This window comes from Bison bison, unplaced genomic scaffold (assembly GCF_000754665.1).
Source record: "Bison bison bison isolate TAMUID 2011002044 unplaced genomic scaffold, Bison_UMD1.0 scf7180017864533, whole genome shotgun sequence".
NCBI classification, from domain to species: domain Eukaryota; kingdom Metazoa; phylum Chordata; class Mammalia; order Artiodactyla; family Bovidae; genus Bison; species Bison bison.
In genome coordinates, this window is record NW_011495082.1 from 7,957,089 (window position 1) to 7,982,251 (window position 25,163).

At 38.2% G+C, this 25,163-nt stretch overlaps 1 protein-coding gene across 3 annotated transcripts in view; it reads right to left on the bottom strand.

Moving 5' to 3' along the window:
* The window catches only part of FAM172A (family with sequence similarity 172, member A), a 283,100-nt gene that overhangs the window by 39,873 nt on the left and 218,064 nt on the right, over nt 1-25,163 (bottom strand). For all 3 annotated transcript variants that reach the window (XM_010831927.1, XM_010831928.1, XM_010831926.1), the window contains one exon: nt 9,352-9,471. In XM_010831927.1, the coding sequence (XP_010830229.1) occupies nt 9,352-9,471 (120 nt within the window). The remainder of the gene's footprint in view (nt 1-9,351; nt 9,472-25,163) is intronic.

Consider the following 25,163-nt stretch of genomic DNA (forward strand, 5'->3'; position numbering starts at 1 on the left):
ATGAAGAAACTGAAAATAAAACCCACAGAATGAGAGAAAATATTTCAAATCACGTACCAGATATCCACTGGAATCATGTGTCCACAATATATAAAGAACTCTTATGACTCAACAGTAAAATGACAACATAATTAAAAAATGGACAAAATGTTTTAACTGACCATTTCTCCAAAACAAACATACAAATGGCTAATACCACATTGAAAGATGCTCAAAGTTATCAGTCATAGAGAAAAGCAAATAAAAGCTGCAAGATACCATTTCACCCCAACTAGCACTGCAAAAGTAAAAAAGACAGACAGTATATGAGTGTTAGTGGGTATGGAGAAACCGGACTCCTCCTATACTGCTGGTGGGATTCTAAGTAGGAGAGTGATGGCTAATGAGTATGGAATTTCATTTGGTGTTCTAAAAATTACATAGTGAAGGTACAAACTGCTGACCTGTATACTTAAAAAATGAATTTTTTGGTATGTGAATTATATATCTCAGTAAACCTCAAAAATCTCAATTATGTCTCAATGCAGATATGAGATTGTATCTCAAAATTTTTAAAAAGTTTAAACATGGAAATAAGCAAAAGTAACTAATTACTAAATAAAAAGTAATCTTAGACTCACGACTGATGATAAAGTAGAGAGTTTCCCAGACTTATTTCAGACACTACCTTACACTATTATGAGAAGACAGAAAGAATTTGCCTGCCAATGCAGCAGATGCAGGTTTGATCCCTGGGTCAGGAAGATCTCCTGGGGAAGGAAATGGCAACCCACTCCAGGACTCTTGCCTGGAAAAATCCCATGGACAGAAGAATCTGGCGGGTAACTAAAGTCCGTCGGGGCGCAAAAGAGTCAGAAATGATTTAGCAACTAAGCAACAACAACAAAAACGATAACTTAGTTTAATAACTTTCCTTTTTGATTGAGAAGACTATACTTTGAAGAATGAGTCACAGAGAGGCAGCCTTTTTGGTCACCCTGTGGTTTGGGTACACCAGCAGAGAGGAAACTGTATAAGAAACTCCAGGAACAAAAGGGGTAATGTTGTCCAAAGTGAAAGAACTGATTAGGCAGAATTCCCAAATTAACCAATATTCAAATGGAGGGTAGAATGAATAAGTTTAATTAGTAAGAGAGTTATTGTTAAGGCTTAAACTCTATAAAATAGTCAATTAACTGTGCAGGTATTCAAGACTTCACATGTTGTTATATATTCTTCCCAAACGTGTGATGGGGGGAATAAAAGCTATGTTAGACTCTTTATTCTCAAGCTGTTTCCAGATGATTTGGGCAAGATTTAGAGATCAAAGATAATTTAAAAACAAAACTAATTAGTAAAGATTAAATTGTAAAAGATACAAATATTATAGGAAAAGGGGGGGTTAATTGAGAATACTTTTTGAAAAATCTGGTAAGGAGGAAAATTCTTTCACTTGGGAAGGGGAAATGGCATTAGCAAAAATGAGAATAAGCATATACTAGGGTCCTTTAGCAAAGGCAGAGGAACCAGAGATCAAATTGCCAACATCCGCTGGATCATTGAAAAAGTAAGAGAGTTCCAGAAAAACATCTATTTCTGCTTTATTGACTATGCCAAAGCCTTTGACTGTGTGGATCACAATAAACTGTGGAAAATTCTTCAAGAGATGGGAATACCAGACCACCTGACCTGCCTCTTGAGAAACCTATATGCAGGTCAGAAAGCAACAGTGAGAACTGGACATGGAACAACAGACTGGTTCCAAATAGGAAAAGGAGTTCGTCAAGGCTGTATATTGTCACCCTGCTTATTTAACTTATTTGCAGAGGACATCATGAGAAACGCTGGGCTGGAAGAAGCACAAGCTGGAATCAAGATTGCCGGGAGAAATATCAATAACCTCAGATATGCAGATGACACCACCCTTATGGCAGAAAGTGAAGAGGAACTAAATAGCCTCTCGATGAAAGTGAAAGAGGAGAGTGAAAAAGTTGGCTTAAAGCTCAACATTCAGAAAACTAAGATCATGGCATCTGGTCCCATCACTTCATGGGAAATAGATGGGGAAACAGTGGAAACAGTGTCAGACTTTATTTTTTACAGGCTCCAAAATCACTGCAGATGATGATTGCAGCCATGAAATTACAAGACACTTACTTCTTGGAAGGAAAGTTATGACCAACCTAGATAGCATATTAAAAAGCAGACATTACTTTGTCAACAAAGGTCCGTCTAGTTAAGGCTATGGTTTTTCCTGTGGTCATGTATGGATGTGAGAGTTGGACTGTGAAGAAAGCTGAGCGCTGAAGAATTGATGCTTTTGAAGTGTGGTGTTGGAGAAGACTCTTGAGAGTCCCTTGGACTGCAAGGAGATCCAAGCAGTCCATTCTGAAGGAGATCAGCCCTGGGATTTCTTTGGAAGGAATGATGCTAAAGCTGAAACTCCAGTACTTTGGCTACCTCATACAAAGAGTTGCCTCATTGGAAAAGACCTAGATGCTGGGAGGGATTGAGGGCAGGAGGAGAAGGGGATGACAGAGGATGAGATGGCTGGATGGCATCACTGATTCGATGGACATGAGTCTGAGTGAATTCCGGGAGTTGGTGATGGACAGGGAGGCCTGGCATGCTGCGACTCATGGGGTTGCAAAGAGTCAGACACGACTGAGCGACTGAACTGAACTGAGGGTTCTTTAGACTCATGTTTAATAAACAATGATTTAAGTCCTAATAACCAGGAATTTTGGAGAAGGCAATGGCAGCCCACTCCAGTGTTCTTGCTTGGAGAATGCCAGGGATGGGGAGCCTGGTGGGCTGCCGTCTATGGAGTCATACAGAGTCGGACATGACTGAAGCGACTTAGCAGCAGAGCAACCAGGAATTTTGTGATTTAACCCTCAAACTCTGCTTATAAAAAGTGGATACCTACAGAGAAGGACACACATATAGGATCTGACCCAACTTATAATTTGCAGGTATCGGAACTAGGATTCAAGCCCAGGTCATCTTCATTCAAGTTTCGTGTTCTTCCACTACATTGAACTTGGAGGCCTGGGGTAGAGGCACAGAGAGATGAAACAATGGTCAGATCAGATCAGTCGCTCAGTCATGTCCGACTCTTTGAGACCCCATGAATCGCAGCACGCCAGGCCTCCCTGTCCATCACCAACTCCCGGAGTTCACTCAGACTCACGTCTATTGAGTCAGTGATGCCATCCAGCCATCTCATCCTCTGTCGTCCCCTTCTCCTCCTGCCCCCAATCCCTCCCAGTATCAGAGTCTTTTCCAATGAGTCAACTCTAAACAATGGTAGTAATAAGAAATTAGACTAGAACTGAAAGTTGCTATTGGGAAAAATACAGCTGGAAAGAGATAATCGGTTTACACAGAAGGTGTTAAAGTGACAGAGAAGATAGGTGAGGCGAGACAATAGGGAGCCAATATGATCCTGGAGGGCTTCCCTGGTGGCTCAGACGGGAAAGCATCCACCTGCAATGTGGGAGACCTGGGTTTGACCTCTCGGTTGGGAAGATCCCCTGGAAAAGGTAATGGCAACCCACTCCAGTTTACTTGCCTGGAGAATCCCATGGACAGAGGAGCCGGTAGGCTACCGTCCATGGGGTTGCACAGAGTTGGACACAACTGAGCGACTTCACTTTCTTTCTTACTATGATTCTGCAATGGTTTGGTAGAAAGGGGGTTTAAATAATATCAACCATGGTGTGGTATACAGGATGGAATGGAGAGAAAAGAGAGCCGGTAGAAAAATGTGTGTGAGTGCAGTGATACCGCTGTGAAATGATGAATTAACAACAGTGGGCACATAGAGGAGAAGACATGATCAATATTTCAGAGAGAAGAAAATAAACCTGACAAAATGTATTGGTTGGTTAGATATGGGACAAAAGAAGAGTTAATACAAAAATTAACAAATTGAGCCATTCTTTCCAACCGTTGACATTGACATTGAAGTTGCTCAGTCGTGTCTGACTCTGCGATCCCATGGACTGTAGCCTACCAGGCTCCTTTGTCCATGGAATCTTCCAGGCAAGAATACTGAAGTGGGTTGCCATTTCCTTCTCCAGGAGATCTTTCCGACCCAGGGATCGAACCTGGGTCTTCCGCGTTGTAGGCAGACACTTTACCATCTGAGCCACCAGGGAAGTTCCAACCGTTAGACCTCCTAATACTTATTGAAAATCATTTGAGTAGAAGGTAAAACAAATCAAATCTCAATACAGAGGTAACTACTGTGAAGCTTAACAAATCACATCTGTATATGAAACTCCTTTGATATCTCATTTATTCTATTAGCCATAATTATTAAATACTCAGTATATACAAATATTTTCCCCAATATCTACATATGAGCATAATCACTGTTCATTACTTGTTATTTATTGTGCTTCATCTCCCTTCACATCCACTTCAACATGCTTCTGGAGGTGTGCACCGGGAAAGATATTAATCCCTCTTTGTTTTCATTCAGCTTTCCAGATCCAATGTCCTTACGTCATGGAGATTTTCTTTCCTTAACATCTGATGTGTGCTTCTCCCTTACTAGTCATCTATGTTCATAAAGCCTTTCACTGGATCTTACTTAGGCTCTTGCAACTAACTCCTAAAATTACTGTCATCAACAATCAATCGAAAGACAGTATCTATACTATATGCAAAGAATTAAACAAAATTGAATATAGGAGGCAAAAATAATACACCCTCTGGTCTCTCTCTAAGGAGCCCACAAAAATTGAAAAACTAAATTGTTTTCACACGAAACAACTAGAGAAATAAGATAGAGATTCCATACACAAGTTGTAATCATCCCACGCATTAACATGCTACTTGTATCATGTAGGCAGTCAATGCAGAAATTCAAGTTATATTACAGTGATGTATTTTTACTGATTTACATTTTAAACTTGAAAGGTTTTTAAGAAGTGTTTTTGGCCTGAATTGTTTTGACACTCCAATGGCTCAATTTTTCTTTGTTTATAAGCCAGTATTCTACCTCTCCTCAATTCTTGATTCCAAGCAGCCCATATTTTAGGTATTTCCATTGATCACATTAAGCAGATATGCTACCTATAACCAATTTACTTTGTTCTTTGTAGATAGAATATAAATAATGCTTCTTTAAAGTCACAGTTAATGCATGTCACTAAAGGCAAAAAATAATTCTTTTAGTCCTGTTCCTTTTTCTTTTCAGTGTAAATCCAAATTATGCTCTAGGCAATTTTTAAAAGATCAACTCTTAAGAGTAGACTGAGCTTGAGTGTCCACATACAACTAAGTCCAAAAAATAGTCCTCTATCTGCTGCTGAAGGTCAGCTTAGGCTGCCTAGAGGCTAGAGAGCCCAGCATGGAACAATGGCAGGAAAATAGAGTTCCCTTCATTCCTTAATTCACATGCAAGTGAGGTGCCAATCAAGTGCTGACAAGCATGGAGAAACCAAAATCAAAAGTGGGTAGAGATACACTTTCAAAAGGAGCAGTTTTTCACACATTTCTAAGAGATGTTTTTAATGGTGGTTGTGAACATACCACTAATGATGTGGAAAAGGAAATAAAAGCAATAAGAAAAATACTAATTTTATATCAACTGAGAGGATGCAATAAGCTAATGAAACACATTTGCTAAAATTGTTTAATGTGTTCTATAAAACAGTGATTTCACTTTGACTAAGGAGAGAAATCTGAATGCAAATTGATGTATAGGGCACTGCAAACAGGGAAGGTGAGTTAAGATTTGAAACCGGGCACTGACAAGGAAGCTGACATTTCCAAATAAAAGAAAAATTGAAGCTGGCCTGATTTTGTCAAACCATGGCAAGACAAGAGCAAAACACTCTGAAATGACTGAGTATGGAAGCAATGCAATCACTTCATAAAGTGGTTGGTGAAAGGGATGACAAAGCTTAAAAACTGGCACTGTGTTTTGATGACACTTTATTTCTAACAAATGAGTTTAAACTTTTAAAAACTACTATAAGGCAAATGTAAGCTGCATTAGTTGTAGATGTTTTTCTAAAAGAATTTGGTAAGTTGTTGATTAGGACTACTATTTCTATCTATGACATATAAAGCAAAATTTATTAGAAATTGAAGGCTTTGACAGTGATGATTTAATAAGAGTAACTTTGTATGTTATTGCTCTTTATTAGTGTTATTTTAAATACACAGAAAAAATAACATAGGATAGACACACTATTTTTAAGATTCAATATCAATTCATAAAATAAACAGTTCTTCCCTTTCACTCTAAAGACTGAGTGCAAGGATTGCTGCCAGAGCTGTCTTATCAATATCTGGTTTTACTAGGATTGCAGAAAGTTTAGAGAATTAGAAACTTGAGATGTTACCATATGATGGGAATAAAGGAAGTGAAAGGCATATTTTTAGAATCATTTTTTTCATTGTTATTATTTACTACATAAAATGGACACTGGTTTTGAAAATGAATCTCTTAACCATCTCCTGGATTCTCCAGGCAAATTCTGCACTTCAAGATAGGGTATAATGATAAATTATGTTCTCAATTTTAAAAAACAACAATTAGCAAAATATGAAAGCTCTACAACTATTCTGTACTTTAAAAGTAATTTTTCAGATATCTATTAGTAGTACCTTTAATTTTAAACTCTAATTACACAGAATTTAATTTAATAAATGACAAGATATATTTTAGCACAGGTCCTGACTAGTAACTATTATTCAAACAATAAGCACTAAAAGTAATTACATGTAATGTTAAAACTGTACTAGTCACACAGTTCATATTTAAAAGAAATTTTCTTAAAATTCATGATCCAAAAAAGAATGTGAACTTGAATGAGGATGGTAGGAAAATAATCTCCATGCATTGAAACGTGATGCTACAAACTAGGACCATTCCATCCATAAGGGGGGTGTGTGTGTGTGTGTATATGTGTGTGTACAGAATCTTGAATCAGAGATACAATTTTATGATAACTTTTTTACAAAATTAAACTTTACTGAAATCCGAACGATTTACTGTCTGATGTGTAAAATGTACTACTGAAACAGAAAACTAAACCATAATTTAAGATGTTCACAAGTAACTTTTTTGTAAAGTTAATATTAAATATTTCAATCATTGTAAAACAATTTCATATAATACATTTATGTTGAAAAATACTGAGAGGCTGAATATTTGTCAACATTTTAAACACCATGAGTTTTCTTCTAAGAATAACAGGGAGACCAGGAAAGAATGTGATTCAGCTTTAGGCAAAAAAAAAAAGTTTAAACATATTTCAATTTTTTTGTGTAATATCAATGCTATCTTTCAAAAGTTCTTGAAATTAAGTAGAAACACAATGGCCTTAAATGTACTCATCAAGCTTTGTCAAAAATTTATGTAAAACTAAGTTATTTATTTAGAGGAATTCTTTTCAGTAAGTCACAAACTACTTTTTCTTTAGCTTCCACCATCTATATACCTTCTTTGCATACCTCTATCAAACTTACTTGACAAAAAGTAGCAAATATCTGAGGCTAAGATAGTCGCCATTAATACTTTAAAACCTAAACAAGGTATATTACATTAAATAGACTTCTCAGTCCTGGTGTTGCCTGACAGATATGCGATGTGCCAGTGGTTATATTATATTCCTCCTCCCATGCATGCACCTCCTGCAGAGACAGCAGACTACAGAAGCTGACCCTTACTGAGACCATCTTGTCTCTCTGACAAAGCTCCTTTTTAACTTCTTACTTACTGGTTACTTCCTGTGATGGAGAAAAACTTTAGCTCAGCTTGTGATAATTTCACAGGCCCTGAGGACCCTGACCCTAATAGCCTCAAGGTCAGAAGTCAAGTCTTGTTCTGAAACATCTGTGTGCTTTATATTAAAGTGGAACAAAAGTGTAGAAATATCCACCAGTGTGTGACAAGAAGGACAGGCAAAACAAGACTGACGCATAGGTCATCTGTTACTCTGGCATCTTAAGTTCCTTTTTAAAACTGTCCAAAATTCACTTAAATTCCAAATCTGATGTACAGATTTGATGTTAATTGTCTTAAGGTAAAATCAGGAAAACGTATGTTTCACAGAAGTTTTAAATTTGAACAGTCTTGCAGGTCTTCAGACATATTCAAAGCTATTCTATAAAGTCATGAAATTTCATGTTTTATGTAATTTAATGACTTACAGGAAGAAAACATAAGGTACATATATATCAGCTATAAATGCATTTATATATATCGGAATGGTTAAAAGAACTATTTGAAAGCCAACATTCACATTTTAAAAAGGACATCATAACTCGTATGTTAGAGAATGATCCTAAGATATCCATTTTGTAGTAAACAAATTCAGCAGAATTAAAAGCACCTGAATATAATTTGTAAACATGAAATCAATTTAAGAAATGAATGATTTCAGTTATTTATAGATCTTAAGAGAGCACAGTATTTGTAAATTCAGGTCAGTTAAAGTATTCTCAGGTGTCACCACTATTTTTATACCTAAATCACATGGGTAAGCAGTAAGGCGTGGGGAAGTTGAAAAGACCACGGATATATAATTTCCACAATGAAGAGCAATACATGGCAAAGTTTAGAAACATTAAAAATCAGACAATCAATGCCATGCTGGCTTTTATTGTCCACTTGAGGCTACATGGGCTTAAAATGATCAAATGCACTGTATCAGATAAATCATTTTGTTACAGCAATGGTACTTTCCAGTGACATAAGGGGTAATGAACATGGAGCACATTTTTAGGACTCACTGTACCTCATTCATCATTCACGCCTGCACAAAGTGCGATAACTGTAAGACTGTGGTAGAACAGACACCAAATTCCCAAATCTTGCTGATTTTTCGATTATGTACACATATCTTAACTGCAAGAACGGGATTATTTTGAAATGCAGAGATTTTTATGACTAAGCATGGAGTTGCACTTAACAGCAGATTAACAGAATCTTTCTGATAGCTTTAATACTAATTATATGGATTTTGATCAAGTACTAATTTATAGAGATAGTATAGTCAGTTAAAGAGTCTCTAGAAATTTTAAACACTTTACAGATAATAGTGCTTCAACGATGTACACATAAACAGGAGTCACAAATATAAAATGTATGGAAAGGGGAGCTATAATGTAGAAATTAAAAAGTGAAATGTAAATAAGAAACAGGCAAAAAGTTGTCTGATTGGCAATGAAAAGCTCTGTACAATAAAAGTACATTCCTTTGCAACAACATGAAATTCATTACACCAAATGCTTAATCTTCGTCCTTTATAAAACAATTTCAAGTAACCATACCAAGAAAATGGGAGTGAAGGCGATAAACCTGTAAGGAGTTTGCAAATTAAAGACGAGAGTTAACTGTGCACTTACCAGTTCAACAAAAGCAAGTCCTCCATAGCTGTGAGCAACAAAAAATACCTTCTCAGCTGCAGACTGGGCTATGAAATGGTCCCACACATAGACTGCATGTTCTTCAGGAGAGCCATTTTCCTATAAGTAAAACAGACATCATGTATTACATACTGCATCTAATTATTATCATAGTAATCAAAAATTAAATTATATGCTTGCTTATGCAGCATAAGAAATATGATAGCAATAGCTCATTCCAAACAATAACAATACAAAAGAACTACAATGGAAATTCAAATTAGGGAATAAATTAGTATTAAGCTATTAGGGAATTACTGCTAAACTTAAGTGCTACTCTAAGCTTCTGAAAGAAAATATTTAAAATAGGCACATTTTGAGGGGAAATGGCTCATTCTGGGTTTACCTGAGATATTAAAATATATCTAACTTCATTAGAATTGCATGGATAAAGTTCTAGTGGCCTTTTAAGTCAGTGGACCACTAAGAAATATCAGATGCGTTTCTATGTTTATATCTGAAAATATTTAGAGTATAAATACATCTAAATTATTTGATTTATAAAATTTTAGGTACCTCTGTAAATTGAAAATAAGGAGAAAGTTAACAATAAGTATTTTCCATTTACATTGTTAAAAATACTTTTCCTGACACAATTTTCCATATATATTTTATTTCTAGAACTGGGAGGATTTCTAAATGTATAAACTGGGACTTTTTATATTTCCCTTAAGTTGCTGGTGTGCTTTAGTTGCTCGGTCGTGTCTGACTCTGCGACTCCATGGACTGCAGCATGCTCCTCTGTCCATGGGGATTCTCCAGGCAAAAGTACTGGAGTGGGTTGCCATGCCCTCCTCCAGGAGATGCTCCCAACCCAGGATTGAACCTGGGTCTCCCGCATGGCAGGCAGATTCTTTACCATCTGAGCCACCAGGCAAGTCCAATAAATATATGAATGTTGCTTTAATTCCAAAAGTTCTACAACAACTTCAATTGATTGTGTTTACTTCTATAGCAAACACAATTTGTGATTAAACCTAAAATTCAGATAATGTGGAAAACAAAGAGCTAAAAAAGTACAAACTGATAAAACTAAGACATCAGGAAGATATTTTGTATGAATAATTCTTGGGATGCTTTAACACCAAAAGACTGATTCCCTAAGAATGTCATAATATTAGATGATGAACACAATTTATTCACCTTTTCCATCTCAGAAATTTTAAAATATTATGTTACGGTCCCAGTGAATGGTTTCACTTGCTCCATAAAAGCTATTATTCCCTAATGTCTATCTCCAGCCTATATTTCTCTCCAGAGCTCCAGACCCAAGGTCATTTTCTTTTGAATGCCCCACAGATACTTCAAGCTCAACCAATTCAACACTTTGATAAAAATATCCTCTCTAAACCTGTGTCACTGTCTTTGCTCCCTACCTCCTGCTGAAATCTGAGCATCATCTTCTATTTCTCTCTCTCTCAAACTCCACATAAAATCAGTAATTAAAAACCTTTTGATTGTCCCCAACCTTCTCTTAAAGCCACCAGTTCTCTCCATCCTCATTTCCTCTGGCTGAGCCCAAGCTCATCCTTTCACAAATGGATGACTGCAACAATCTTCAGTCCAGTTTCCCTGCCTCTAGGGTCATCCTAGAAGGTATTACCCATTTAAATGCCCTCTCCTAACTCTGTAGTGACAACAACTTTTCAAAAATGGACATGTTGCCATTTGCTCACTCACTGCTTAGAACTCTCCAAAGTCTTTTCATCAGCTCCAGGACCAAGTTTAAACTCAGAATGACACTAGGGCCTTACATGATATGGCTTCTGCCTTGAAATGAATGCACAAAATATGATGATCTAAAAGATACCCTTTTCTCCCCAAGAGAGAATGGAAAGAACACTCTCTGTGTTCCAACTGCAGGGAACATCCTGTAACATCCTAATTGTGCCATACATTTCTTATCTCTGGGCTGCTTTTGATATTATTGTTTGGCAAGCGACCCATATGTTCTGCCTTTGCTTAACCCATCACCTTCACCTGCATCATTCCTATGTGTCTTCAGAACTCAAACTAAGATAACTGCATCTGGCCCCATCGCTTCATGGCAAACAGAAGGGGAAAGGGTGGAAACAGTGACAAATTTCTTCTTCTTGGGCTCTAAAATCACTGTGGATGGTGACTGCCGGCATGAAGTTAGAATACAGTTGCTTCTTGGCAGGAAAGCTATGACAAACCTAGACAGTGTGTTAAAAAGCAAAGACACTTCTTTGCTGACAAAGGTCCATAGAGTCAAGGCTATAGTCTTTCCCGGAGTCACATACAGTTGTGAGAGCTAGATGATAAAGAAGTCAGAGCGCTGAAGAACAGATGCTTTTGAACTGTTGTGCTCGAGAGTCCCTTGGACAGCAAGGAGATCAAACCAGTCAATCTTAAAAGAAATTAACCCTGAATACTCATTGGAAAGACTGATGCTGAAGCTGAAGCTCCAATATTTTGGCCAACTGATGCGATGGGCCGATTCATTGGAAAAGATCCTGAAGCTGGGAAAGACTGAAAGCAGGAGAAGAGGATGACAGAGGATGAGATGGTTGGATGGCATTACTGACACGATGGGCATGAACTTGGGAAAACTCTGGGAGATGGTGAGGGACAGGGAGGCCTGGTGTGCTGCGGTCCATGGGGTCGCCAAGAGCTGGACATGACTTGGTGACTCAACAACAACTGGAAGGAAGACTTTGTAGGCACTTCCGGCCTTAAAACAAAGCAAAACAGTGCCCAGCTGTGGGTGTGACTGGTGATGGAAGTGAAGTCCAGTGCTGAAAGAACAATATTGCATAGGAACCTGGAATGTTAGGTCTATGAATCAAGGTAAAACGGAAGTGGTCAAACAGGAGATGGCAAGATTGCACATTTTAGGAATCAGTGAAATAAAATGTACTGGAATGGGCGAATTTAACTCAGATGACCATTATATCTACTATTGTGAGCAAGAATCCTTTAAAAGAAGTGGAGTAGCCCTCATAGTCAACAGAAGAGTTCAAAATGCAGTACTTGGATGTAATCTCAAAAATGACAGAATGATCTCTGTTTGTTTCCAAGGTAAACCATTCAATATCACAGTCATCCAAGTCTATGCCCCAACCAGTAATGCTGAAGAAGCTGAAGTTGAACGGTTCTATGAAGACCTACAAGACCTTCTAGAAATAACACCCAAAAAAGATGTCCTTTTCATCATAGGGGACTGGAATGCAAAAGTAGGAAGTCAAGAGAGAGCTGGAGTAACAGGCAAATTTGGTCTTGGAGTACAAAACAAAGCATGCCAAAGGCTAACAGAGTTCTGCCAAGAGAATGCACTGGTCATAGCAAAAACTCTCTTCCAACAACATAAGAGAAGACTCTACACATGGACACTGCCAGATGGTCAATATTGAAACCAGATTGATTATATTCTTTGCAGCCAAAGATGGAGAAGCTCTGTAGAGTCAGCAAAAATAAGACCGGGAGCTGACTGTGGCTCAGATCATGAACTGCTTATTGCAAAATACAGACTGAAATTGAACAAAGTAGGGAAAACCACTAGACCATTCAGGTACAACCTAAATCAAATGCCTTACGATTATACAGTGGAAGTAACAAACAGATTCAAGGTATTGCTATACCTTGATCAATTGATATACCTTAATATACCAAGCTCTGGTAGACAGACTGCCTATTGATATACCTTGATTGATTGATATACCTTGATATACCAAGATCTGATAGAGTGCCTGATGAACTATGAATGGAGGTTTGTGATACTATACAGGAGGCAGTGATCAAGATCATCCCCAAGAAAAAGAAATGCAAAAAGGCAAAATGGTTGCCTGAGGAGGTCTTACAAATAACTGAGAAAAGAAGAGAAGCTAAAGGCAAAGGAGAAAAGGAAAGATATACCCACGTGAATGCAGAGTTCCAAAGAATAGCAAGGAGAGATAAGAAAGCCTTCCTCAGTTATCAATGCAAAGAAATAGAGGAAAATAATAGAATGGGAAAGACTAGAGATCTCTTCAAGAAAACTAGAGATACCAAGGGAACACTTCATGCAAAGATGGGCACAATTAAGAATAGAAATGGTATGGACTTAACAGAAGCAGAAGATATTAAGAAGAGGTGGCAAGAATACACAAAGAACTATACAAAAAAAAAAAATCTTAATGACCCAGATAACCACGGTGGTGTGATCACTCACCCAGAACCAGACAGCCTGGAATGAGAAGTCAAGTGGGCCTTAGGAAGCATCACTATGAACAAAGCTAGTGGGGGTGATGGAATTCCAGCTGAGCTATTTCAAATCCTATAAGATGATGCTGTGAAAGTGCTGCACTCAATATGGAAAACTCAGCAACAGCAACAGGACTGGAAAAAGTCAATTTTCATTTCAATCCCAAAGAAAGGCAATGCCAAAGAATGCTCAAACTACCACACAATTGTATTCATCTCACATGCTAGCTGAGTAATACTCAAAATTCTCTAAGCCAGGCTTCAACAGTATGTGAACCATGAACTTCCAGATGTTCAAGTTGGATTTAGAAAAGGCAGCGGAACCAGAGATCACATTTCCAACACCCTGGACCATCGAAAAAGCAAGAGAGTTCCAGAAAAACATCTACTTCTGCTTTATTGACTATGTGAAAGCCTTTGACTATGTGGTTCACAATAAACTGTGGAAAATTCTTTAAGAGATGGGAATACCAGACCACCTGACCTTCCTCCTGAAAAATCTGTATGCTGGTCAAGATTAGTGCAACAGTGAGAACTGGACATGGAACAACAGACTGGTTCCAAATCGGGAAAGGAATATGTCAAGGTTGTATATTGTCACTCTGTTTGTTTAACTTACATTCAGAGTACATCATGCGAAATGCTGGGCTGGAAGAAGCACAAGCTGGAATCAAGATTGCCAGGAGAAATATCAATAACCTCAGATACGCAGATGACACCACCCTTATGGCAGAAAGCAAAGAAGAACTAAAGAGCCTCTTGATGAAAGTGAAAGAGGAGGGTGAAAAAGTTGGCTTAAAAGTCGACATTCAGAAAACTAAGATCATGGCATCTGGTCCCATGACTTCATGGCAAGTAGATGGGGAAACAGTGGAAACTGTGAGAGACTTTATTTTTGGGGCTCCCAAATCACTGCAGATAGTGACTGCAGCCATGAAATTAAAAGACGCTTGCTCCTTGGAAGAAAAGTTATGACCAAACAAGACAGCATATTAAAAAGCAAAAGACATTACTTTGCCAACAAAGATCCATCTAGTCAAAGCTATGGTTTTTCCAGTATTCATGTATGGATGTGAGAGTTGGACTATAAAGAAAGCTGAGCGCTGAAGAATTGATGCTTTTGAACTGTGGTGTTGGAGAAGACTCTTGAGAGTCCCTTGGACTGCAAGGAGATCCAACCAGTCCATTCTAAAGGAGATCAGTCCTGAATATTCATTCATTCATGAAGGACTGATGCTGAAGCTGAAACTCCAATACTTTGGCCACCTGATATGAAAAACTGATTCACTGGAAAAGACCCTGATGCTGGGAAAGATTGGAGGTGGGAGGAGAAGGAGACAACAGAGGATGAGATGGTTGGATGGCATCACTGACTCAATGGACATGAGTTTGAGCAAGCTCCAGGAGATGGTGATGGACAGGGAGGCCTGGCATGCTACAGTCCATGGGGTGGCAAAGATTGAACACAACTGAGTGATTGAACTGAACTTGGCCTTAATAATTTAGCATGCATTAGTTTAAAAAGTAGGAAAATATTTCTTATTAAAATCAGGATACTGGTTTACTCTAAGGAAGAGAAACAGTTGTGATTGGGAAATAGACTTCTAATGGCTGGCAGTATTTTATTTCTTGCCTGGGATGGTAGCTACACAAGTGTGTTCTTTATAGTTATAGTTAAAATTACTAATACATACCAAGCAGTTTTCTGTACATATATAGAACGTAACCATAGAATTTATTCTATAAAACTTTTGGAGTGAAGAAAGGTATTGTTAATAATTGTACTGGGAAAACAGGTCTAAACTGGGACAATCTAGAGAAAACCCAGACACCTTATTTCCCTAGTTATATCTCACACTGAAATGTAAAAACAAAACAGGAAGACAGAGTTTCTATGTGCTGGTAGTTGGCAGAACTAACCATTTTAAATATCTGTGATGGTCCTAAATATTCTCCTATATAGAGAGACAGAATTAAAAACACATAGGAAGTTAGATTACTCTGCGCCAGCTAGGTTCTGTGCTAAAAGTGGAGATGTAAGGATGATAAGAAGCAAGCCACGATCCTGACCTTCACTGTGTTTGCATTTCATAGTGTGTTAACATACAAAGACAGGAGAGGATGTAGTGTGTGAGGAGTATTCTTTTCTCTATGTTGATGGACTGTCTTCACACAAGTCCAATGGGTCTATTATAAACCCACACTACTTGATCTCAGCCAAGTCCTCCCTGCTTTCTTCTCACAGTCAAAAATCCTTCCTTTATACTGTTTAGAGTCTATCTGTCTCTTCCATTTAATTCCCATCTCATTCCAAGCCTCCAACAATGAATTTTAACTAGTCTCATTTCTTCTAGTCTTTCCAATTACTTTTTGCCAGATTAATCTTCCTGAAGCCTGGCTCTGATGCACTCACTCTCTTGTCTTAAAGGTCATTTACCGAAATGGTTGCCATGGCCTACAAAACAAATAACTGGAACTGGAACTCTTTAGCCAAAGTCTTTAAACTCTACCTTTCCAGCCTTCCTTCTTACTATTTGCAAGGATCTTATTCATGCTCCAGAAAAAACTGGAATATACATGAATAGTCTGAAAATCCTAGACAAAAACTCTACCATGAACTACAGTTTGGGATCTCATGGGTAATGCAGCTCAGACTAGGCAAAAACTAGACAGGAGAACACTTCCAAGGGAGCAGTTCAGCATTTCATATATAAAGTAGTAGACTATCCCACTACTTAGACTGATGGCAGAGTGAATGGGAAGCAAGGGATGGACTAAGTCATTACAGAGGAAAAATCAACAAAACGTTGTGACTCAGGATACAAGGGAAATTGCCAACCGGGTCTAAATGAACCATCTATGACTAAAGGAGACTTAAGAAACAACAGCTCTTTCCACTGTTCAAACGTAAAGACTACTGTTTGCAGAGATTAGTATTACAGTTGATTTTTTTTCTTCCACAGTCTATGGAGATGATATATGTTAAAATGGTTTAGGAGTAGGAGGAAAAAGAAATCTGAAGTAATCATGTGCCCTGAGTATTTCAATATTTTCAGCCTGACTCTTAAGGTCATCAAATTATTATTCAGTTTTAAACCTAAAATTAAAAGCCTGATGTAAAAAGCCAGACTCAACTGAAGAAAAAAAAAAATGCCTATAATACCCACTTAGGGGGTTATCCACAGGCACAACTAAACCATTATACAAGATTATTCTAGGCCACACTTGACATACATTGACCCAAAAAGATCCAGGAAAGGGAATCACAGTTTGCCATTAGGGGCGCACCAGGTATGCCTTTTAGTGGAAGCCCCACAGCAGTTCCTGGAGCAGACACAACAGAGAACTTTGTGGGGGTTACTGTGTTTGGCCCATGGGGTGTTTGCTCAGGAATGAGGGAATCAGGCTCACCTTGGGCAGAGACAGGAGTTATCCTGCCTTAAAGTTTCATAATCTATGGAAGCTAATGCCTCTAGAAACACCATTTTTTTAGTTTTTCTTTTTTAGTTCAGTCACTCAGTCGTGTCTGACTCTTTGTGACCCCATGAATCGCAGCACGCCAGGCCTCCCTGTCCATCAACAACTCCCGGAGTTTACCCAAACTCATGTCCATTGAGTTGGTGATGCCATCCAGCCATCTCATCCTCTGTCGTCCCCTTCTCCTCCTGGCCCCAATCCCTCCCAGCATCAGGGTCTTTTCCAATGAGACCATAGGTGTGGCTTTTAGGATCCTTGCCTGCAAGGGACTTGCGCACTTACAGGAGTTACTACTGTCAGGGAAGATCAAAACTATGGTGTTCATAGGCTATTATAATTCCTTCTGGGCTTCCTGGCAGCCCAGTGGTAAAGAATCTAGCCTGCCAAGCAAGAGATATAGGTTCGTTTCCTGGGTCAGGAAGATCCACTGAAGAAGGAAATGGCAACACACTTCAGCATTCTTGCCTGGGAAATTCACGGGCAGAGGAATCTGGTAGACTACAGCCCGTGGGGTCACAAAGAATCAGCACAACTTAGCAACTAAACAACAACGTAATTCCTTCTAATCCAGATGCAATTTACCAACCAGGGTCATTTTCTTCCACAGGCAATGCTGTGCAGCAACCAGCCACTTAGACTGGATGCTGTGATATGCTTCCCAGAACCTCCTTTAGTTACAGGCACTAATTTCCTGAGCTGTACAAGTGTTGGCAGCTGATAGCTTTAAGTGAGATCCTCTCTAGGGATTGCTCTCAAACAAAGCTATTTTGCCTAAAGTTACAATCCCACCTCTAAGGGAAGCTACCTCCAAAGTCTGGTTGAGATGATGTGGATCTACAAGGACCTATCTCTTGCCTCAAGGCAGGACATCTCTGAAAAGCCACCCCAGACCCAGAGCATCAAGAAGGTGGGTGAGGCCTGTGCTGTAACAATACTGCAGTTCAACAACTTCAGACAAAATCTGTGTTTTTGCTCTCCTATAGGTGCTGATATGACCAGTGCATTCTCTTGCTGACTGTGGCTCAGATCATGAACTCCTTATTGGAAAATGCAGACTGAAATTGAAGAAAGAAGGGAAAACCACTAGACCACTCAGGTGTCACCTAAATCAAGCCCCTTACGATTATACAGTGAAAGTGACAAATAGATTCAAGGGATTAGATCTGATAGACAGAGTGCCTGAAGAACTGTGGACAGAGGTTCATGACATTGTGCAGGAGGCAGTGATCAAGACCATCCCCAAGGAAAAGAAATGCAAAAAGGCAAAATGGTTGTCTGAGGAGGCCTTACAAATAGCTGAGAAGAGAAGAGAAGCTAAAGGCAAAGGAGAAAAGGAAAGATATACCCACATGAATGCAGAGTTCCAAAGAATAGCAAGGAGAGATAAGAAAGCCTTCCTCAGTTATCAATGCAAAGAAATAGAGGAAAACAACAGAATTGGAAAAACCAGAGATCCTGTCAAGAAAATTAGAGATACCAAGGTAACATTTCACGCAAAGATGGACACAATACAGGACAAAAACGGTATGGACCTAACAGAAGCAGAAGACACTAAGAAGAGGTGGCAAGAATACACAGAACTGTACAAAAAGATCTTCACAACCCAGATAACCACGATGGTGTGATCACTCACCCAGAGCCAGACATCCTGGAATGCGAAGTCAAGTGGGCCTTAGAAAGCATCACTACGAACAAAGTTAGTGGAAATGATGCAGTTCCAGTTGAGCTATTTCAAATCCTAAAAGATGATGCTGTGAAAATGCTGCACTCAATATGCCAGCGAAGTTGGAAAACTAAGCAGTAACCACAGGACTGGAAAAGGTTAGTTTTCATTCCAATCCCAAAGAAAGGCAATGCCAAAGAATGTTTAAACTACTGTACAATTGCACTCATCTCACATGCTGGCAATGTAATGCTCAAAATTCTCCAAGCCAGGCTTCAACAGTATGTGAACCGTGAACTTTGAGATGTTCACGGTGGATTTAGAAAAGGCAGAGGAACCAAAGATCAAATTGCCAACATTCACTGAATCACTGAAAAAGCAAGAGAGTTCCAGAAAAACATCTACTTCTGCTTTACTGACTATGCCAAAGCCTTTGACTGTGTGGATCACAATTTGGCATCACAATAAACTGTGGAAAATTCTTAAAAATTCTTAAAAAAAATTCTTAAAAAGACATGGGAATACCACACCACCTGACCTTCCTCCTGAGAAATATGTATGCAGGTCAAAAAGTAACAGTTAGAACTGGATATGGAACAACAGACTGGTTCCAAATTGGGAAAGGAGTATGTCAAGGCTGTATACTGTCACCCTACTTATTTAACTTATATGCAGAGTACACCATGCAAAATGCCAGGCTGGATGAAGCAGTAGCTGGAATCAAGATCACCAGGAGAAATATCAATAAAGATATGCAGATGACACAACTCTTATGGCAGAAAATGAAGAACTGAAGAGACTCTTGATGAAAGTGAAAGAGGAGGGTGAAAAAGTTGACTTAAAACTCAACATTCAGAAAATGAAGATCATGGCATCCAGTCTCATCTTTTCATGGCAAATGATAGGGAAACAATGTAAACAGTGAGAGACTTTATTTTTTGGGGGTCCCAAATCACTGCAGATGGTGACTGCAACCATGAAAGGAAAGTTATGACCAACCTAGACAGCATATTTAAAAGCGGAGACATTACTTTGCCAACAAAAGTCCATCTATTCAAAGCTATGGTTTTTCCAGTAGTCATGTATAGATGTGAGAGTTGGACTATAAAGAAAGCTGAGCATTGAAGAATTGATGCTTTTGAACTGTGGTGCTGGAGAAGACACTTGAGAGTCCCTTGGGTTGCAAGGAGATCCAACCAGTCCATCCTAAAGAAAATCAGTCCTGAATATTCATTGGAAGGACTGATGCTGAAGTTGAAACTCCAATACTTTGGCCACCTGGTGCGAAGAATTAACTCATTTGAAAAGACCCTGATGCTGGGAAAGATCGAAGGCAGGAGAAGAAGGGGATGACAGAGGATGAGATGGTTGGATGGTATCATCGACTCAATGGACATGAGTTTGAATAAACTTCGGGAGTTGGTGATGGACAGGGAGTTCTGGTGTGCTTCAGTCCATGGGGTGGCACAGAGTCAGACCCGACTGAGCAAGTGAACTGAACTGAACTGATAGGTGCTGATCCGAAGAGAATTCCCCAACAAACTTCCCACATGCAACTTAAGAATTCTTTATCTTGGAAACTCAAGACACCACTTTATTAGGCTTCCAGAGACATAGAGCTAGAAGGTTAACTGAAGGTCAGATTCCCATATAGAAAGGGAAAGAATTTTGCTAACCCTTGACTGATAGCATCTTACAAGAAATATATGGAAAGTATTTAATCTCTTTACAGGTATTATTATCCTGCTGCTGCTGCTGCTAAGTCATTTCAGTCGTATCCTGCCTATGTCTAAAACTACTGTAAAATACCGTTGGCTCAAGTTTATGTCTGTTCCACTATTAGCTATGTAAGCTTAAACTGAATCCTGTACTATTTCATTGGTTCTTCTCTATTCTGTTATTTATTTAACCTGACATGTCACTTCTTCCTTCTAGAATATGAGCAATTTGAAGATACATTCTCTTTCAGATTCTGTCTATATATTAGAAAACATGCTATAGACATTTAATAAATGACTAACGATGCTAGTGTTATTGGCAATGATACTGCTGACAAATGATACCACGAAGTGCATTTCTAAAGGAATATTCCAACTCCATTTCAGGAATCTAGCTTCTACTAATCTGGAAAGTGGCAAATGATGGTTGTCTGGTAATGTTCATCATTGCCTCATGTACAGAAGAAAGTGTATCTGGATGATGCCTAAATATCCAATAATGCAAAAATTAATATTTAAACAAGTTAATACTTCTAAGGAAATATTATATAGCTATTCAATGAGATTATAAAATAATACATGCAGTTCATCTAATTTTATAGGTGGTATAGTTTTCACTGTTGTAAAAAGGCTTGAAAAAGACTAGATAGAGTCAAAAAGATTAAAAGCAGCTTCTTATGGATGGCGGGATTGTGAATATTTTCTATTCTTAGTTCCTTTAGATCTTTCTGGACTTTCCAAAGCTAGTACAAAAAGAATGCTTTTTATAATAAAGCAAGTAAACAACAACAACAACAACAAATCAGAAATCATACTGAAGAACTAGAGCTGGCTTCTTAGAGGTACAAGCCTCTGAGTGGGAGCTCCACATCTAATAAATTCTAACATCTGTACTGAACCCACTGCACATTTACAAGCTGCAAATCAAAGGGGTTGTTTCAAACAGGTGCAAGAGCAAAAAGTGATGGCTGCAAAAACAGAAAACCCACAGAAACTGGAAGAGCACTTATAGTGCAAGGAGACGAAGTCTACAGCTCTGTCAGTGAGCACCGTGAGGGGCAGGACCGCATCTAAAGCACCATGACTCACAGGAGCAACAGTGGCCTTGAACTGCCGAGAGAAAGCTGACACTACGTGAGATTCACATTTGAAGGGCACGTGACAGACAATTAAACAGCTTAATTCAAAATATTATTTTTAAAGATAAATAATAAAGGAGATAAACCTTAGCTATTAAAAAAATCTGGCTTTCTTATGTGACTGTTCCCCAAGACTTTCACAAATTTATGGCTTTTTTTTTTTTACTTTTCAGTGTTTAGTGGAGTCATATCCTCATCCTTATCAGTTCAGTTCAGTCGCGTCCGACTCTTTGCGACCCCATGAATCGCAGCACGCCAGGCCTCCCCGTCCACCACCAACTCCCGGAGTTCACTCAGACTCACGTCCATCGAGTCAGTGATGCCATCCAGCCATCTCTCCTCTGTCGTCCCCCATCCTTAAAAGATGTAACAAATTCTGCCAAACATGTGCTGCCTCCTGCAGCAGTTTTGTACAACAATGGTAGCACAGGAACTAATAACTTAGAGCAGTTTTTAATACACATTTCTGACAGATTACATTACGAAAACTCCATTTTATAAATCAGGCGGTGCTGTTCCAAGGCACATTTGTATCATTCCAACCCGCTTCCCACACCATGTCCACAATCATTATATATTTATAAACCATAATCCAGACAGTGTATACTACCAGGAGTGCACTTTGAAGCTAAACAGATTTCAATAGGAAAGACTTTCTAATATGCTTCAATTACAGAAATGCAAACATACTAAATCTGCTTTACAGGTTTCTCCATGAATTTCATATCAGAGTGCATTTTGTATTGTACTTCAAGCTGGATGATTTTAGAATATGCAAATGTACAAAGTGCACGAAAAGACAAAAGTAAATCCATTAATTAGAATTTGCCAGTGGCAGAATGCATAGAATATTTACACTGCGGAACTCAGCAGTATTCAGAGTACAGGTTGAATTTCCTGACGCACTCTTGCCATCATTAATTCTTAAATGCCAGAAGTGATACAGTAACCAAAGCCTTATCAACTATGCCAGATTCTACTACCTAGGCATTGCAGGGTCTGCATTTATGATGGACTACCTGAGCTGATAACACATGGAATTATCTAAACAACATTTGCATATTTGTGTAATTATTTTCTAAGGTTAATTAGCTCCTGTAAAGTATTTCGCCCTTTGAGACTGCTTACAGTGACAGGTTCACATATTTTCTGAACCACTGCCAAATTTGACAGATTTCTCTTCAGCTAACCTGTTGCTATGAAGTTATAAAATGAATGCTCCTATAGGATATATTTTAAACTTATAACTGATTTTTGGAAAGTAAAATGAAAATTGAATAAATTTCAGGTTTTTTAAAAAAATCATCCAATTTTAAAATCCAAACTTCAAGATTATTTTGTTTTTCATATAAATATTTCTGTGATTACAGTGGTAAATAAGCACATCTACTAAGAGAGCTACTCTGTGAATAATAAAGTCTAGCATTTTTCACTGTAAACCAGCACACCCCTATGTCATTAACTCCGGCTGTGCTGCATATGTCACACACACACACACACACACACACACACACACACACACACACCCCCTTCACTAGCTGCCCTTAGCACTACCGCTTATCTGCTATTTACACTGGAGACATCAGCTGGAGAAAGAACACTAATATAAAATCCACACTTTTTTATGACAAAATTTACAAATCAAAGTTATTTCTTTTTAAAAAGCTAAGACCTCATTAGGTAAAATATGGCTCAATAAAATCCAAATGGGAAGCAGGTATCCAAGTCAGAGGGATTTACGAGGATGAAAAATGTTAAGTTATACCTCCTTGCACCCAAGCAATCCACAGGTACAAGATAAAACAAAATTTATATTTTTAGGAATCGGCCAGTAGGGTATGCTTCCGGAAGAAATGTAACACAAATACCACATGGCCCTAATTCAGGGAGACGCATAGAAGAATATCATATGGTTCAGCTTTAAAATTTGGGGGAAAAGAGTATAAATTGTACATTAGTACAGAACAAAACATTTGTAAGAACAGTTATGCATAAAATATATTTTATAATATCATATGGAATTAATTTTATCTTAACCCAGCTAAACACTTTGAATTAAAAATTCATCTTCATTTTGGCATATTTTAAATGGGTTATCTTTCTGAAAGTATAGGCATTTGTGTTTAATGATGATTAAAAGACTAGGAGTTTAGGCACATGCACAAAACTGATTTACAGCATACACCTAATGAAAACATCTTCAAAATAAAGGACCATTATTTTGTCTTTAAATAGTAAATGGAACCATATGAAGTTACCAACATTAGATATTTTTGACCTTAAAAATGGCAATTTCATATGATTCTACCTTAAACATAATGAAAATAAACAGAAGAAACCATAAACTAGAGAGATCTTGAAGCTACTCAATTTTTTTCCTGCCTTTTAGGTGTTACGATATTATTATTATTGACAGCCATCATTCTTGGAGACAGATTCAAGCCTACCTTACTTGTCAATATGGCTATACTTAATAAATTATGAGTGATGAGTAAAGTCGCTCAGTTGTGTCTGACTCTTTGTGACCCCATGGACAGTAGCCTACCAGGCTTCTCCGTCCATGGGATTTTCCAGGCTAGAATACTGGAGTGGGTTGCCATTTCGTTCTCCAGGGGATCTTCCCAACCCAGAGATTGAACCCGGTCTCCTGCACTGCAGACAGACACTTTACCGCCTGAGCCACCAGGGAAGCCTTAATAAATTATAGTTATAAATATCAGAAATTCAAAAAACAGAAAGAAATTCATAATGATTACAACTGACAAAGGATTGGTATTCAGAAGCATGTCAAACACATTTGAATTTCATAGCTATTTCAAGTTTATCATGTCCAAAAGTAAACTCTGCATTGGGTTCCCAAATCCTATTATCTGTTCTTCTTTTAGCCTTTTTCATCTTGTCAAGTAGTACCTCCACTAATCCAGTTGTTCAAGCCAAAAATTTGGAAGTCATCCTTGACATCATCCTCTTCCTCTTTATTGATTCAGCTTATTTATATTCCAAAATATTTCTAGAATCCATAAACTTCTCTCAATTTCCACTCTTACTATCTCAGCCCAAGCTATCACCAACTTTTGCCTAAGACAATAACCACTTGGGCTTCCCTGGTGGCTCATAAAGAATTCTGGTAAAGAATTCTCCTGCAGAGGCAAGAATATACAGTGGATTAAAGACAATCTCTTTAACAAGTGGTGCTGGGAAATCTGGTCAACCACTTGTAAAAGAATGAAACTAGAACACTTTCTAACACCATATACAAAAATAAACTCAAAATGGATTAAAGATCTCAACATAAGACCAGAAACTATAAAACTCCTAGAGGAGAACATCGGCAAAACACTCTCTGACATACATCACAGCGGGATCCTCTATGACCCACCTCCCAGAATATTGGAAATAAAAGCAAAAATAAACAAATGGGACCTAATTAAACTTAAAAGCTTCTGCACATCAAAGGAAACTATTAGCAAGGTGAAAAGACAGCCTTCAGAATGGGAGAAAATAATAGCAAATGAAGCAACCGACAAACAACTAATCTCAAAAATATACAAG